This window comes from Xiphophorus couchianus, chromosome 15 (assembly GCF_001444195.1).
Source record: "Xiphophorus couchianus chromosome 15, X_couchianus-1.0, whole genome shotgun sequence".
Lineage (NCBI taxonomy): Eukaryota > Metazoa > Chordata > Actinopteri > Cyprinodontiformes > Poeciliidae > Xiphophorus > Xiphophorus couchianus.
The window spans coordinates 11,805,436-11,821,127 of NC_040242.1; the positions used below are offsets into that span (position 1 = coordinate 11,805,436).

General features: G+C 37.2%; 2 protein-coding genes across 6 annotated transcripts in view; both read left to right on the top strand.

Annotated features, from left to right (window-relative positions):
• Positions 1-3,434, top strand: part of ppp1r13bb (protein phosphatase 1, regulatory subunit 13Bb) — a 30,399-nt gene extending 26,965 nt beyond the window's left edge. For all 5 annotated transcript variants that reach the window (XM_028039936.1, XM_028039940.1, XM_028039941.1 and 2 more), the window contains one exon: positions 435-3,434. In XM_028039936.1, the coding sequence (XP_027895737.1) occupies positions 435-476 (42 nt within the window). In that variant the 3' untranslated portion in view covers positions 477-3,434. The remainder of the gene's footprint in view (positions 1-434) is intronic.
• A 1,651-nt stretch (positions 3,435-5,085) lies between these two features.
• daam1b (dishevelled associated activator of morphogenesis 1b) overlaps positions 5,086-15,692 on the top strand; it is a 48,888-nt gene continuing 38,281 nt past the window's right edge. The window contains exon 1 of the mRNA XM_028040022.1: positions 5,086-5,251. The gene's annotated coding sequence lies outside the window, so the exon portion shown is untranslated. The remainder of the gene's footprint in view (positions 5,252-15,692) is intronic.

Here is a 15,692-nt window from a genome sequence, read left to right on the forward strand (position 1 = left end):
TAAAAATAAAAGATTTAATGGAAATGATCAAAACAGTTTAAATAGTTTGACACAGAATATGGGAACTTAAATCTGCTTAGAAATACTTTTTCAGACAAGAGGAGGAATATTAGAGAGATCTAAAGATTACCACCACTGAAGTGTGCTAATAGCCATGTTTGTGTATTATATAGGGAGAAGATTCAGATCCTGGTTACGTTTGTAATTAACAGCATTTGCTAGACGTATTTTGTTATGTACCGTTGCATATTGTTTCTAGTTTGTAACTATTTTGAGTTCTGCTTTACTTTAAACAATTTAGAATAAAATAACACTCATAATTATTGAGAAGTAGAAAAAAAAGATTATTAAAATAATTGCATTAAGCCCAGAAATTTAGTATGAATTTAGTTATGGAAAGCAAAAATAATTTTGATTTCTGTTTATCTCTGCAGCTTTGTCCTCGAATTAAGCCTCGTCAGCGCTCCCTGGCGTAAAGTCTCCCGCCTGGACCGGAGACGCACCAGAGGAGCCCGGTGCTCCGACTCCTCCCTGTGGCCATAATCTTCCCCAGCCTTGTGCGTTCACAAAATCCTTCCCTCCCATGCAGAGGGAACTGAACTTTGACACACCTACTCACGTCTGCACACACAAAGACAAGCACTCCAAAGTCTGTTAACTGTCTCCATCCTTATTTCCTCCTTCCTTCCTCCTCCTGCCTCTCTCATTGTTCTAACAGACGACTATTTGAAGGTTCAAACACTACCCCTGGTCTGTATTTCTTGCAGTGTTCACACTTCAGCCATCTCCTAAAGTCATATTGATGGCACTGGTTTACATGATACTGTATAATAGCTGGAGGTTTATCCTTTAAGTCTGGTTTGGGTTTAAGGACGTTCTTTTTCTTGTTCTGCTCCACCTGAATAAACACTATTGCAGAAAAACTAACCACCAAAGATGAAATACAGTTAAAAGTTTTAATTCATATTCTCTGCAACAGCTTGAAGTAAAGCTGAAGAGGGGGATGATCAGTTTCTTTGCTGCTGTTAGTAATTATTAATGGTTTCCAGCAGTAAAAGTCGCTCTGGATGTTCTCACGGAGCTGAAATTGAAATTTTATGGGGAAAATGAGAAAGTAAATCCTCAGTATTGCTCACACAAGCTAGTTTAATGAATACGGACTGACATTTCATGCATTATACAACTGATTTCATACACATCAGTAACGTTTTTCTTTTCTTTTTTTTTGTTGTTGAAATTAATGTGCAAAATCTTGGCGCAGAATTACTCTGGATCTCTGGCAAGAACACTAATAAATTATAAGCGAGCCTTTGAACAATATTTTCTTTGTATTATGTGATCTCTGTGTAAAACAGATGTTAAATTAAGAGGTTCAGTATGTAAAATCTCTGAAATTAGCACATCCCAAAGACAATGCTATGAAAGTGGGCAACAATCAGTATTTTGCTTTGCCAGAAAATGTTGTGCATACAACTGTACAATGTGTGTTAATGCGTATAACACAATTAATAACTACATTTGCACAGAGAAGGGAAGAATTTGGCATCAAATGGCGCTGAGACCCCATGTGGTGTCATTTATATGCAGTGTCCTCCACAATTCATTGGTGCCCCTGATACAGATGCATCTAAAAGCCTTAAAATACATTATTGTTACCACTCTTTGCCGCAGTTATCTTAAAGTGAGCTTTTCTTTTTTTTTTTTTTTTTACCCTGTCCCATCCCACCTTACTGTATGTGCTCACATTAAGTTATCATCCAGCCTTGTTTATTTTAGTTCCATTTGTATTAAGTTTAAAATATTTACTTTATGCTACTGTGAAAAAGAGCAAGTTCTGGTAAGGAGTGTTATTTTAGCCTTTTTTCTGTTTTACAGAGATTAACACACATCTGTATCTAGCTTACTTGAGTGGCATGTTCTTTTATCTTTTCCATTTTGAGGAGTGGCTGAGAGAACTTCACTTGTCAAGTCATATTTATACCCCAGAAAAACAGGATGTTTATTTAGCGTCCTTGACACTGATCAATGTAAAAAATTAAAAACGTATTTTTTTTAGACTGTTGGTAAACATAAATTTTGTTTCTGTAACTCATGAAAGACAGTACTGCGCTGCAGCAATTAGTACAGTATTTAAACAAAATGCATGCAATAAAGTTAAATATAAATGGACTAAAACAAGGAAAACGGTGCAACAAACAAGCTGATGGGAATTAAAAGTGAACATATAGTAAGTTTGAAGGAGGATTGAAAACCCAGTAGAATAAATATCAGGTGGCAAAACTATTCAAGTTTGGATTTTTCAAAATTTTCATAAAGGATTATGTTTGTAGAATAAAATTTTAAGGCTTTCACATCTCTACCAAGGGTGCCAATGACTGAGGGAACATCCTTGAAGCCAGTGGTCCCCAACCACCGGGCCGCGGACCGGTATCGGTTCGCGGACCAATTGGTACCGGGCCGCGCAAGAAATAATGAACTACTTCCGGTTGTTTTATTTTGAAAATCCTAAATCGGATTTTACCGGTTACGTCTTGTGCGTCAAAATTGAGCCAACTTGCAGCAGAATGAGTAACAAAACAACATCGGAGTACTGCGTGCTGATTTAAGCAGTAATGGGTTTTTAAATTATATTTCTTAAAAAAAAAAAAAAAAGTACAATAAAACCATAAAAAACGCAAAGAAAAAAGATTGGATTAGAAAATTATTGATTTAGGCTTCGTAAAGGTTTACTAAATATATTAATGCATCTTGAGGTGTTTTATAGGCCAGTTTTCTTCAAGAAAACTCATCTCTACAAAACTAGCTTTAAAGGAAAAGTACAGGTAAGGTAAATTACTAGTTTTTTGGCTCTGAAATGTTGTATTTCCTACACATGCAAATACACAACCCATCAGAAAGAAGTGCAGGAAATAAACATTGGATTATATACACATATTTTAATCTAAACTCCAAGGAACCAGACCCTGTAGCATTATCCCTCACTACTATCTTCCTAAGACCTGAGTCTCACCATTTCTAAAACATTAAGCATCTATCTTCCCTCGTTAGACAGATTACACTCTATTTCTGAATATAATTTATATATTATCTTATTTTCTCTATTAAAATCTTTTTTTGTTTTTGTTTTCCAATCTAGCTGGATTTTACAGTGTCATCTCTGGTTTATTTCTTATGATTTAACCAACTCCACTGAAATATCTCAGGACTGACAAAGTGCTGCAGACTCATTTCATCTCAGCTCTGGTATAGCATTTAACAAATTGCAGTCTGTTGCTCTGTGTTGCAGATAAGTCTGGGCCATCATCGTATAACTCCTGTATTCTTTGGTTTGTGCCATAAATACCTTTAAATTAGGGTGTGAATATTAGAATTGATCCTGTTTGTTTTGAGCTTTATGTTGCTGAAATGCTAATAAAATCTATTTGCTCTGTTTATTTGTGGTGCTTTTTTCATTTAAAAATTATAAAGCTGCTTGAAGTGAAGTTTGTTATGCTGATTTTTATGTTTTAAGTTGTCAGACTGCATAGAAATATTTCAGACGTTTTCAGTTATTACAGACAAGTCATGCACAACATAGTTATATGTAGGAAATGCAGGAATGTCTAAGATCTGACTTGAAGGAGCAGTTTGGGTTCATTTCTTGATCAGACATAATTTCTGAATGGTTAAGGTTATTGTGTGAGATGTTTTCCTCAAGCAAATATTGAAATGTTAAGTGGCCTTTCTTCACAAACATTTTTATTGGCTATGATTTTTAATATATAACTCTGCCATTATTTCACCAGTTCTTAAAGCTTAGGGGAAAAAATGCTCTGGCACTGGACAAACAGGATGGTTTTGTCAGTATAAGTTGAAGAGTTTTTGCAATAAAGTAAGTTTGAGGTTGTTTTTACAGCTCAGATTAAAACCATGCAATTTGTTTTTGTGCCACCAGAGAGCAGTAAATCATCCGTCCATAGCTACTCCAGTATTCAAAGTTACAGCTTCTGATGAAAAGCAGGTCGATTTTAAAACGTCTGGCAATAAAAAAAAAATTTTTTTTAAAAAGAACATGGAAGTACTACTACCTGTTAAAGTATACCTTGTAGCATACAGGTTTTTCTCAACCTAAATTAAAAAAATACATTGTAACTACAGAAACCTTTGTGCAGTTTGCTTGTTTTGTTTTTGGTAAATTGGAAGAACTTGACTATAGAAAATGAGTAATATCTCGACATTTATTGCGAGGGACTATTCATTGCTTATATGTTGGTGTCAATTACATTTCACTTAAATGTGTGAAAATGAATTATGTGCATATAAACTGCTGTTTATTACTCAATAACTGTTTATAGAAATGTCTGGAAACATTTGACATTTTCAGCAATGGAACATACAGAAGAGGAGTCTATTACCATCTCTCCAGTTTTTCTGAATTAGGTCTGGGAATTAAGATGGCCATGGCAGTGGGGTGGTTTTGTGACTGATAACTCGTTCCTGTGTTAATTTGGCAATATGGTACGGATCATTATGCGTCAAAAGACCTGCTAGTAAGTTGTTTTCAGTTTATTCATAAGTTTTTAATAAAAAATGCCCATGAGGGACAACAGCACAAGGTATCACTGATCCTCCACTAGTACTTAACAGTGGGAATGAGATACTTTTCTACATTTTTCAGGCCAAATCCACCCAGTGAAGCTGAACCTTAATTTCGTCTGACAAAAACAAACCATCTTCATTGCATTCAGTAATTGCTAGCAGATTTCAAGTTTAATTTTGTCACCAAACTAAATAAAGTACTGTTACAACCAAGTTGAAATTTTAGAGATTTAAGATTTGCAAGAAAAATGTTTCAGTTGTTACTTTATTGGCAATTGAATATGCTGTTACATTGAGAAAACATTCATTATCGTGTATATATATAGAGAGAGAGAGAGGGAGAGAGAGAGAGAGAGCGAGAGTGTGTTATCTTACACCAATCCCTTGTCTGTGTGCACAAACTTGGTGAATGAATCTTATATTTGTGACTGAAGCCCAGCACTACAACACCCATGAGGCACAGGGGTAAACATTGAACGACGCGTGCGCATTACCTGGTAGAGTAAACCGATGAGGTTACGCGTAGCTCGGACCAACCAGTCAAGAAGAGTCATTTCCAGCCGTCTGAGTTCAGCGCTTTCTGTTCTCTTGTGTGTTTTTTTATTTTTTATTTTTTAGTGTACCTGATGAACTCACGGACACAGAAAATTAGAGGAATGTCCAACCTGACGAGGTAAGTACGGTGTGCTGTTTCCATAACAAAGTAATCACCGCAAGGCGTGCAGGAAAGCCGGAACCGGGCCGTTTTGTTTGGTCGCCGTGTTGTTGGTGACCTACTCACCGCCGCCCGGTGACGCCAGCCGGTGAACTGTGGGGTAATGCTGGGGCGAGATCACTTTGTAATCAATAGGAACGAAAATATTTACCAGACAGGAATAAACAGGGGCAGGCAGGAGTCACGTTTGTATTTGCATATGTTTTGTTTGCGTTTAGCCCACTTTTTGGTAAACTGACCTGCCTGAACAAGTGAGGTTAGAAACAGGATGAAAGATCTTCCAGGAAGGTAGTACGAGTCCCTAATGGTTTCATAGCTTATTGACTCTGAAAGCTACTTTAAATGCACCGCAGTTAAATATTACCTGCACTCTGCTTGGACTTTGACATTGTTACTTGAAATTCATCTGAATGGTCACTGTTGCTTATGAATATTCATTGGAAATAGAAACTGCACTATTATTTTACCAAAATATCCATACTTGTTCAATATATGAATATGGGATGATTCATGCAAACTCTGTTATTGTTTTATGTTTTTTGTCTAAGAGTTAAATGTCATTTATTTATTTACCTATTTGTATTATTTTAATTTTACTTTACCTGTTTACCTAACTTTCCAATCACATTATTAGATGTTTCTTGGTCATAACATTTTATTGTGTCATAATTGTCATAATTAACACGTCCTTTCAAACTATGGTTCAAAACATTTTGAATTAAATAAAAACATTTTCCTTAAATATCCTGTTAATGTGATTAAGATTCAAAGATTCATTCACTGTCTGTTATTTTTAGCCATATAAATGAGTTTATGATGCTATTTTTTGGATACGTCATCATAGTATTAATTCTTTCCGTATTAAAGTCTTGAAGTTTGAACCTTTCATAAATTAACCACTCTGTCAAACATTTAATACTTTGCCATCATGATAAAGTAACTACCTCTGTCTTGTAAAATAAATAATTTCACTGAGTTAAACAGTCACAGGTTGCTCAGAGTCCACAGCTGGGATTATCTGTAGTCTTATACCGAGTTGGACATTATTCAGGAAAGATTTACATTCCAGAGCATTAAAAAGCTCTACATGGTGGAAGGGCCTGTGTGTGCTTGTAAGAAGGCTTTACCGCTGTGGTATCATCTGCAGACATGTTTTGACTGTAAACACTGGAGAAGTCTGACGTTATTTTGTCCACAGCTTTAATGCTCAGAGAGGGAGGTGAGCAGGTGAAGATCAGCACTGACAGGCCTGGACATTTAAACTGAGAACCTTGTTTTTCTGAATACCTTGCAGATGATTAGTTCATGTTGAAACTACGCTTTTGCTAAGCCTTAAGCTATTTTGTTGGCACCTAAGCAATTACATAACAAAATGGTACATTTGCATATTTTAAATCAGAAGCAGTTTTTATTATAATGCACCTCTGCCATTTTTTGTTCATTATCCCGTATGTGGTTGTACATTGTGGCCGAGGGTTTTAAATGGGTGCGTTGGGTGCGTTTCCTTCCATTAAGCGCTTAATGTGTCTTTGGGCTTGCCTCATGAAAACAAACAAACAAAAAGAAAACATTCCATGTGCTGCTGTGACAACTTAATGTTTTTTGTTTAGTTTGTTGACTTTGTTGCTTGCTGTCAGCTCATCTCAATCAGCTCTGTGCAATCTCAAGCACATCAGATGACACATCATGGCATCACTTCCTCTATAGAAGCACAGCGTTCAACCATAGCAGCTGCCCTCATGTTTTTTTGCATTGGGTTTTTGTTGATTTTGTGTTCCTCTTGTTCTTCAAACTTACATAGACCATATGCCTCATTTTTAGTTGCTGCAGTTTGTGATGATCAAAGTTGAAGCTTGAAGTAAGTTGATAATAATTGAGTAAATCCCTGATGCAAGGTGATGGATTAAGCTGTCTCATATGAAAACCTTTAATCGAGTATGTGAGCCAGAGACCAAAGGTGGCACTCCATTAACAGTGGCAGTCCATTGTATGCCTGTCAGCACATGTACCACCAGCACATGGGGGGCTCATTTAATGATCGATGTTAAGTTTCACTGGACTCGCAGTGTTACAGTGTAGCTGCCTCCCTGGATAGTTCACCATAGAACAACTAAATACCTGCCATAAAGGCAGAGGAAAGGAGTAGCTGTGTAACACTGCTGAGTTCCACAGACCTCCATTTGTCTGCATTGTTTCCAGATTTGGTTTTGCCATCATCACATATTGGCCACAGCAACTGATGGCTTAAACAGAGTCAGGAGACCATTAAACTGACTGCAGGTGTTGTTTGTGACGTAAAGTTTCACAACACCTGAAAAGCATAAATAGACATTTTTTGACCTTTTCATGAGCCATCTGTCTGTATAAAACACCTGCTGACATCCTCATTTCAGTTCATTAAACTAAATCAATAGCCGTTCTCTTTGACTGTTCCTTCTGTATATTTGCACAAGTAAGTTACCTGCAACTGTGGCTTATATTGCTCAATGTATGAGCCAAATCAATCAGAGATTGCATTTCAGTAGTTTGACTTCCCTTCTAACAGAGTTGTATAAGATATATCTGATTTGTCATGGCATTGTCAATGTCTTCAATATTTAGCAATCAAAACAGATTGCTCGGGTACAATATTTGGTAGGGTCCTATATTTCCTGCATTGCATATAGGTAGAAGTTGCAAGGACTCTAACTGTCCTTGATGCCCTTAGCTGATATACATTTATAGTGGCTAATTTGTGAAAACCACATGAGAGTGGAAAAGATCATGTTGAAAAATGACAGAGAAAATGTGTTTGTTATCACAATTGTCAGCATAAGCAATGCGATTTAATAATTTTCAGACATTGTGCAGCACTACCTTCCAAACATGACATAAATCATTAAAAAACTTACTGTTGACAGGCTTGTGTAGTTTGAGCAGTGTCCTCAAACTATCATTTTGATGCGTATGTTAGTATTACGCAGTTAAACCTTAATGTGTAAAACATGGATGGATTATGCATAGATGGGTGAGATTTTTTGCTGCTTCCATTCACTTCTGTGGTAATTAATTTAGTAGTTATTCATTAGTGCGGTAATGATCAGAAATATTGACTGTGCTGTGTGCTTTTCAATCCCCGAAAAGGGTACTCGTTTGCTATGTCTCCAAGCTTCTTAATAGCATTTATCTTGACACCCTCTGTATCACTGGACAAACGACTATTTAAATCTATATGCAATGAGCGGGGACTTAAATCTGGAGACTTTCAGTCTCTACTTTCTTCTTGGGGGGACCATTGTGTGATGCTTTGAGATCCGAGTTTGATGTTCTGTGTATAACATCATTCTTAATCACTCTTTTACATGTCTTCTCTTTACTTAAATACATAATTGAAAAGGAAAAGTTATTTTAGCTCAAACGTGAGTGTTACACTTAAGCTGTGTTTGAAAAGACAATAGGTTACCGTGTTACTATAAATTATGTGCTGGGGAGTCCTGTTTAACCCCAATGTGTGTGTCAGTGTCTGATCTTTTTGTTCAAGCATTTAGTAGATATCACCTGAATGAAAACATGCTGGCTTTCAGTAGTTAAGGCTGCAAATCCGGTAGGTAAATATACCTCAGTAACTTTTCTGGGGTTAAATATTAACTACCACTGCATGCATGTGTGCAGTTTTCCAGTCTCTTGTATTGTGGTGTTCAGTTTCTGTGAGGTGTTACCGTTTTCTCTAACCACAATCTTTTTGCTTTATTTGTCTGATCTGTAGTGTATAGTGTTTATTGCAGTGGAGTTTTAGAGAATGTATCACAGTTTTATCACATTTTTAAAATATTGATCACATCACTATCAGCAGCTGTTTTATCACAACCACAGCAACCTCCTCCACAATTAATCCAGCTGTTTTTTTTATGGTTGATGACGCATAGAAACACCTGGATTTGTTTGGCAGGAGTGGAGGAGTTCCAGATGGAGTCTCTGTTTCATGTCCCCCCACCAAGCACACTCAGCATGATTTGTGGTGGATCGTGTGGCATCGGTGCGAACCTGCATTACTCCGTGGGCCCATCACAACAATAGGCCTGTATGACTGTTTGAATGTGCCATTCTTTGAGCGGTGTGCTTCGCTAGGGCCAGACAATGGCGTCATTTAGCATCCCATCTCCTTTTAGGCCTGCTCTGTCACCATGGTACCCCCTGCCATACCACACCCTACCCCCCAGTCTACCCTGCCTTTACACTTGTTCTTGTTATTGAGGCAGCTGTTTTCTAGACAGCCATTGTTGGCCACACCCAAGACCCAGCCTCATATTTGGAGGATTGCTGAGGCTATGTGGGCATTTAGGGAAACACAGCATGCACTAGCAACATTTTTGCTTTGAGGTGATTTGGACATGTCTAACACCATTAAATGAGTTTCGAGAGCTGCTATTTTAAAAATGTTGTTGTGCCTTCTTGTACAATGACAATAAATAATTCTAATTCTATTTGATGACAAAAATACAGAAAATGTGGCTATTTATTGTAAAGAAAACAAAAAACATTGCCACTAACAACATAAAGGAGTTGCATATGTATTTGTGATTTTTTTTTCTTTTAAGATAATTATGCAGTTAAGGAAGAAAGGAAATATATTATTATTTATATTATATTAACAGATCACAAGACAAGGCATGCCCCGATCCAGGTGGCTTACTACTCAAAACAAACAGTTTTACTCCAGGAATTCCTTCATTTTTCCCCTGGTGATTTAAAGGTTTTTCTTGAAATGACTAAGAAAAAAATCCTAAAAATGACATTTATTTAGATAATCACAATGTGTTTTGCATTTATATAATCACTTCTTGTTTTAACAATTTATTTTTAAAATTAAGTAATACTTTTACACAACCATTTTCATGATAAACTATAATTAACATATCCATCTGCGGGTTAGTTTAGAAGCCCACATAGCAAGAGCACACTGGTTGTCCTTCTTTGAGACTGTTGACTCTTGACCCTCCAGATTGTTGAGAGGTGAAAAGGCAACACACCCAGCGCCTAGCAAAGCCACTCCGTGCTGGCAGATGTTTCATTAATGGGCTTTAGCCTGAGTGACTTCATAGGTCACAGTAATGGATTCTTCATGGGAAGTCCTCTGCCCAGTTTTAACTTTGAAAATGCATCTTAATGCTTGTGAGCCACATCCTTAATAACAGAAGAAACACATTCATAGCAGATGTTATGCTGTGTTAGACTTGATATCCTGTCATTGAGTGCTGGATGAATACAAACCTGATGTCATTGTCGGTGTTGATGCCAACATTTGCGTCATCCTCCGTGCTTTATAACACCTGCAGTTATTAAGTATGTCAGGGTTTTAGACTCCGTCCCAGTTCCTGTTTGTGCAGTTTCACGGTTTTGCTCCCTCTCTAATGTGAAGATCCTAGATCTTCACGTTGCCTTCTGTTTCAAACCTTGCCTTCTGGTTTTATATCTAGAACTGGGTGACCTATCTGATTTTATTTTGGGCAATCTGAACTTGTTGTAGCCATACCCACGAGAGTACTGGCAGTACCAGTTGTGCTACTTGCAATGCATGCAGAGAGATGGAGCCTTTCAAAATTTTTCACAACTCTTCAACTTTTTTAATTTGGGATTTTATGTGATTGACCAGGGGTCTGCAACCTGTGGCTGCAGAGCCACAAGTGGCTCTTTGGATCTTCCGCAATGGCTCTTTAAAACTTTGGCGGATAAAGAAGCAACTAAACTTTACAAATAGATTTTAAACTAAGATGTTTTTCAGTTTCTTTTCCTAGAATTTAGCTTCCACACATGACACTAAAAGTTCCAGTCATATTTATTTAGATCTGTCTATTGTTATTAGGCTGGAAATTATGTGCAAATATCAACATCCCATGTAAGAAAATTTAGCCATCATCTTTTAGAAAAGTTTAATATTGTTTAAAAGCTAAACATAGGAATAAAATGATTGTTCTTTAAAAATCGGAACAAATCTCCTTTATTAGATATTCATCAAAAATCAGATAAATATCTAATAAATGAGATATGAGTTGTAATTTTTCAAAAGCTCATCTACTATTTGCGGCTCTAAACCAGTCTTATTTAGCTGGACTGGTGGCAGAAATTGCTCTGGGTTGTAAAGGTTGCAGAACCATCTGGTAGACCAACTCACAATGGTGCTTATTTGTGACGAGTTTTGAAATCAACGAAATGTGGCCTGCATTAGTATTGAGCCCCTTTGCTCTTTTTCCAGTGGGATCCTGAAAAAAATAGAAAGTCATTAAACTGCCCTGTTTTCAATTTTCCACAAGTGATGTAGGAGACACGGCAAACATGTGAAAGAAGGGGCTCTGGTGAAATGAGGTCAGACTTGACGGCAGCATCATGCCATGGGATTGCAGTCAAAGTCCAGATGGAGGTCCTGTTGATAATCTGCGACAGCACTGGAAAGTTGAAGCTCTCTGTCTCATCCAACGGGGCTATTTTGCTACAACTTACAGAGAGAACATCAATTATGCTGAGTTTTGTGGTGCTCTTTAACAAAAAATGCATTGAAATGTTTAAATTAATTTATATTTTTCTAGGTACTATAGTTTCCTTTTTAATTAAAATCCACCTTACCTGTAATATATATGTAATAAAACACATACTGATTAGGTAGACAAGCTGAGAAATGGCTCACTGACTCTTCCTCGTGTTTCATTTAGTTGTGACAAAACCAGGAAGTCTCTCAGATTTTATGACTGATCTCATCCTACCACATTAAATCTCATCAGTGGCTCATGGTTCACCACAATATGGAGTGACGACTCTATTTTGGGTGCTGGTCTCTCCTCTTCTGAGGCCTGTTATTTGGACTAATTGTCTCAAACTGTTAGTCTGTCATGTAACAGAGAATCCATTTATACTTTTGTTGTGGTTCAGCCTTAAGTATTTGAATCAGTTAATTGTTTTCTATATGTACAGTTTTATTTGTTTAATTAACTGGTCACTTATTTTTAGTGGTTTAGGTTGGAAAATGACTTCTCTCTTGGCAGTTGGGACAAAATGAGGTAAACCTTAGCTTATCATGACAATGAGGATCAAAATGAATCCCGTTGGAGGCTCAGCTACAAGATGTGGAAAGAGTGCAGCAATGGAACCCGTTCAAACAAAGGGCGCATGAGGGTCCTGTGTGTGCACGTGTGAGGGGGAGTCCCTTAACCAAGAGTTTGCTTTTAGAAGAAGGGAGGAGGTTTAATAGGTCTGGAGGGATTCATGTTTCACTCCATGCTCGCCTCCTGTGCCCCTTTGTCTAGGTCATATAATAGCTGGTAAGTTCTGCAGCAGCAATATTGGAAAGTTGGACTTTTCCCTGTGGGTCTGTGAGCTGCTGTCTGTCTTTTTTTTTTTTTTTTAAAAACATTTATTGTTTTTGAAGGAAAGCTTCCAGCTGGTTCGCTGCCAGCATTTTGCTTGACAGCACATTCAATCTGTTCAGACTGCTACTTGAAATTCTGGTAATGGCAGCTCAATTACTGAAAGCTGACGCGTGTTCAACATTTCAAAGGATCAATTATGCCACACGCAACAACAGACCTTGATTATTTGCATGAAATGTTTAACAGATAGCAGATTTTTTAACAAAATAACACGTTTCACGTTAAACTTCTACAATCACAATGTGTCTCAGGAGGTACAACATTTGAGTCGGACTACTAGAACTTCTTGGGATGCACATTTCATCTGATCTGGAGATGAAATCTGGATCTTATTTAAATATGAGCATTAGATGAAGCTCCTGTGATTACCACACAAATCTAAGTTGTCTAATTGTAAGCCTCCAGGGTGGATTTATAATGAAAACATCATGTTGTTTTCAAATTATGCCATGCATCATTTTTCATTTATTTATTTATTTTTTATTGTTTCCTTTGACGGGATTAGGTCTGACGCCAACACGTGCCTTCTCTGTACACAAAGCTAACTGTGTGTATCTGGCTCTGATAAGCAGATGGATATCGTATTCAAAAAACAGCCTGTGCCAGACCATGGCATGCTTAAAATTGTTGCCGCACCCTGCAGAAAGTTGGGCTCATGTTCTAACTTGTAGTTCACTTATAAGAGCAATGCATGGAAAAATATGTTTAGCCTATGTCCTTCTGCCTGCCTTCAGTCATAACTTGATCATCTCAAATGTATTATTGATTTACATGAACTCAAGATCTTTTTTTCAATAGAAATCAGTCACGTCTTTATTGTTTTTAGCATCAAATTTGTATAATTGGATGCTTTCGATCACTGTTCTTTTTGGTTGTTTATCGCTTATATTGACTTGTTGATAGTATATTTGCTAGTTAATTTAATTTCCTTTAACAACCACTAATGGTAGTCATGCTCATTTTAAATGAATTAGAAGAATTGGTAATTGTTTTTAAAAAAGAGGTCTTTGTTAGGCAGATTGTTGCCTGTTAGAGTCCAAACTCATTGCTTTACTTTCATACTTCAGCTGCTCTCTTCACGCTTCCTGAAACTTAGCATTTTCAGGTACAAAATGTTTTCTCTTTATCTGTGAGTTCATCCTCCAGATGCTTTGGGTTCCTTGAACTCGGCTTTAAGCTGCTGGTAAAAGAAACCGGTTCCCACACTTCATCATATCTGTGTGATTAGCATTCCTTCGGCTTAACTATTATAGCACCAATGTAGTCTGACGACAGTATCTTCGTCTGGAGCATAATGTTCCTTATGAGGCATGTTGTGAAAAAGTATTTACCTGTTTATTCATTTCTTCTCTTTGTACTTGTATTAATTCATATTTCACATCACCTAATGAACTTTATCACCATATAAAGGCGATCTAAGCGAATAGTTGGTGTTGTTGGGGTTTTTTCCATTGGTGTCTAGGAATACTGGCCCAGTCATTGCGAAATTGCTTAATTTTAGCCACATTGGAGAGTTTCTTTGGGCATCAAATGCCTGTTTAATGTCATGACACATTAACTTTAACTTAAGACCAGACTTTACTAGGACTAGGCCCTGTCCAAAACTTTCACCTTGTTTTTGTTAACAAGTCAGAGCAGGACATTCTGGTTTGCTTCAGATCATTGACCATCTGAGCTACGTGACTTTCACCATCAAGCAGCAAAGCTTCAGAACCTAGAATGGTTTGGAGCATGATAGCTCCAAACCGTCATACTATCACCATCATATTTGCACGGCTTCCAAAAGTTCCACCTTTGTCTCGCCATTCCACAAAATATTTTCTCAAAAGGTATGGTGCTCATCAAGATGTTTTCTGGCTAATGTGAGATAGACCTGTTGTTTGCTTTTCTTGGCAGTGGTTTTGGTTTTGGAACACATCCATAATTTGAAACAGAAATAAATGAGCGTTGGAGTGCTTTAGATCTTGTTCCGGGCTCTTCTTTGACCTCCTGACTGAGTCCTTGGAGTAATTTTGGTTGGCCAGCCACTCCTTATGTTTTCTCCATATGTTTATAATGCCTCTCACTGTGGTTTACTGGAGCCTTAGACATGGCTTTTTAACCCTTTCCAGACTAATAGATGTCAATGACTTGGTCTCTCATCTGTTCTGGATTTTTTTTTTCATCCTGGGACATGATCTGTTACTACAGTCTTTTAGACAAATTCATGTTGTCAAACAGGTTCTGTTTCAATGAAATGATTCTATAGCTCTGGCAGCAGCAAGGCTGGGGCGTTACCAATGAAATTGAAGATAATGATTTAGTTAATAAGTTGATTTATGATATAACAAGTGACACATTTATTTTTCTCTTAACAGGGATGGTTGATTGGGATTGCTTTTTCTCTAAATTAATGAAATCCACATTTTGTATTTACTCAGGATACTTCTGATATTAATATTTATTTTATTTGAAAATGAAAAAGAGAAGAAAAGCGTACTTTTACAACAATACTATCCACTTTAAATTGTTTTGAGAGGTCTATCTCAGTCTTGTGCAACCCCACAAATAGCCATTCGAAAAGGATAATGTTCTATTAAACTGTACTTTGAGCATTTAGAATGTAATACATATATTGCAGCATACAGCTGCGTTGAGCACAGAGGTGTTTGTTTCTAACGTTTGCGTTTTGCAGCTGATTGCTGAGACGCCGCAGGGCAGAAGCTGCCAGGTCAATCCTGTTAAACACCAGGTGTCCTTGTTAAACTCCCGCAAACATCCTTTTTTTTTTCTGCTGTGCATGTTTTGGTTTAAGTTTTCCTTTGCAATGCTCAGTGTTAGCAAAATGTTTCATCTTCTGTTTCCATATTGTTTCTTTGTTCTGCTGAGATTATGACCACAGATAAGCAGCTTGTATTCCAGACACCTTGCGATACACTTTATGACAGCTTTGTTTCACACAGGACTTTGCTTCTGTCATAAATCCAGCTGGCCAAGAGCCAGTTTCACATCTGTGTTAG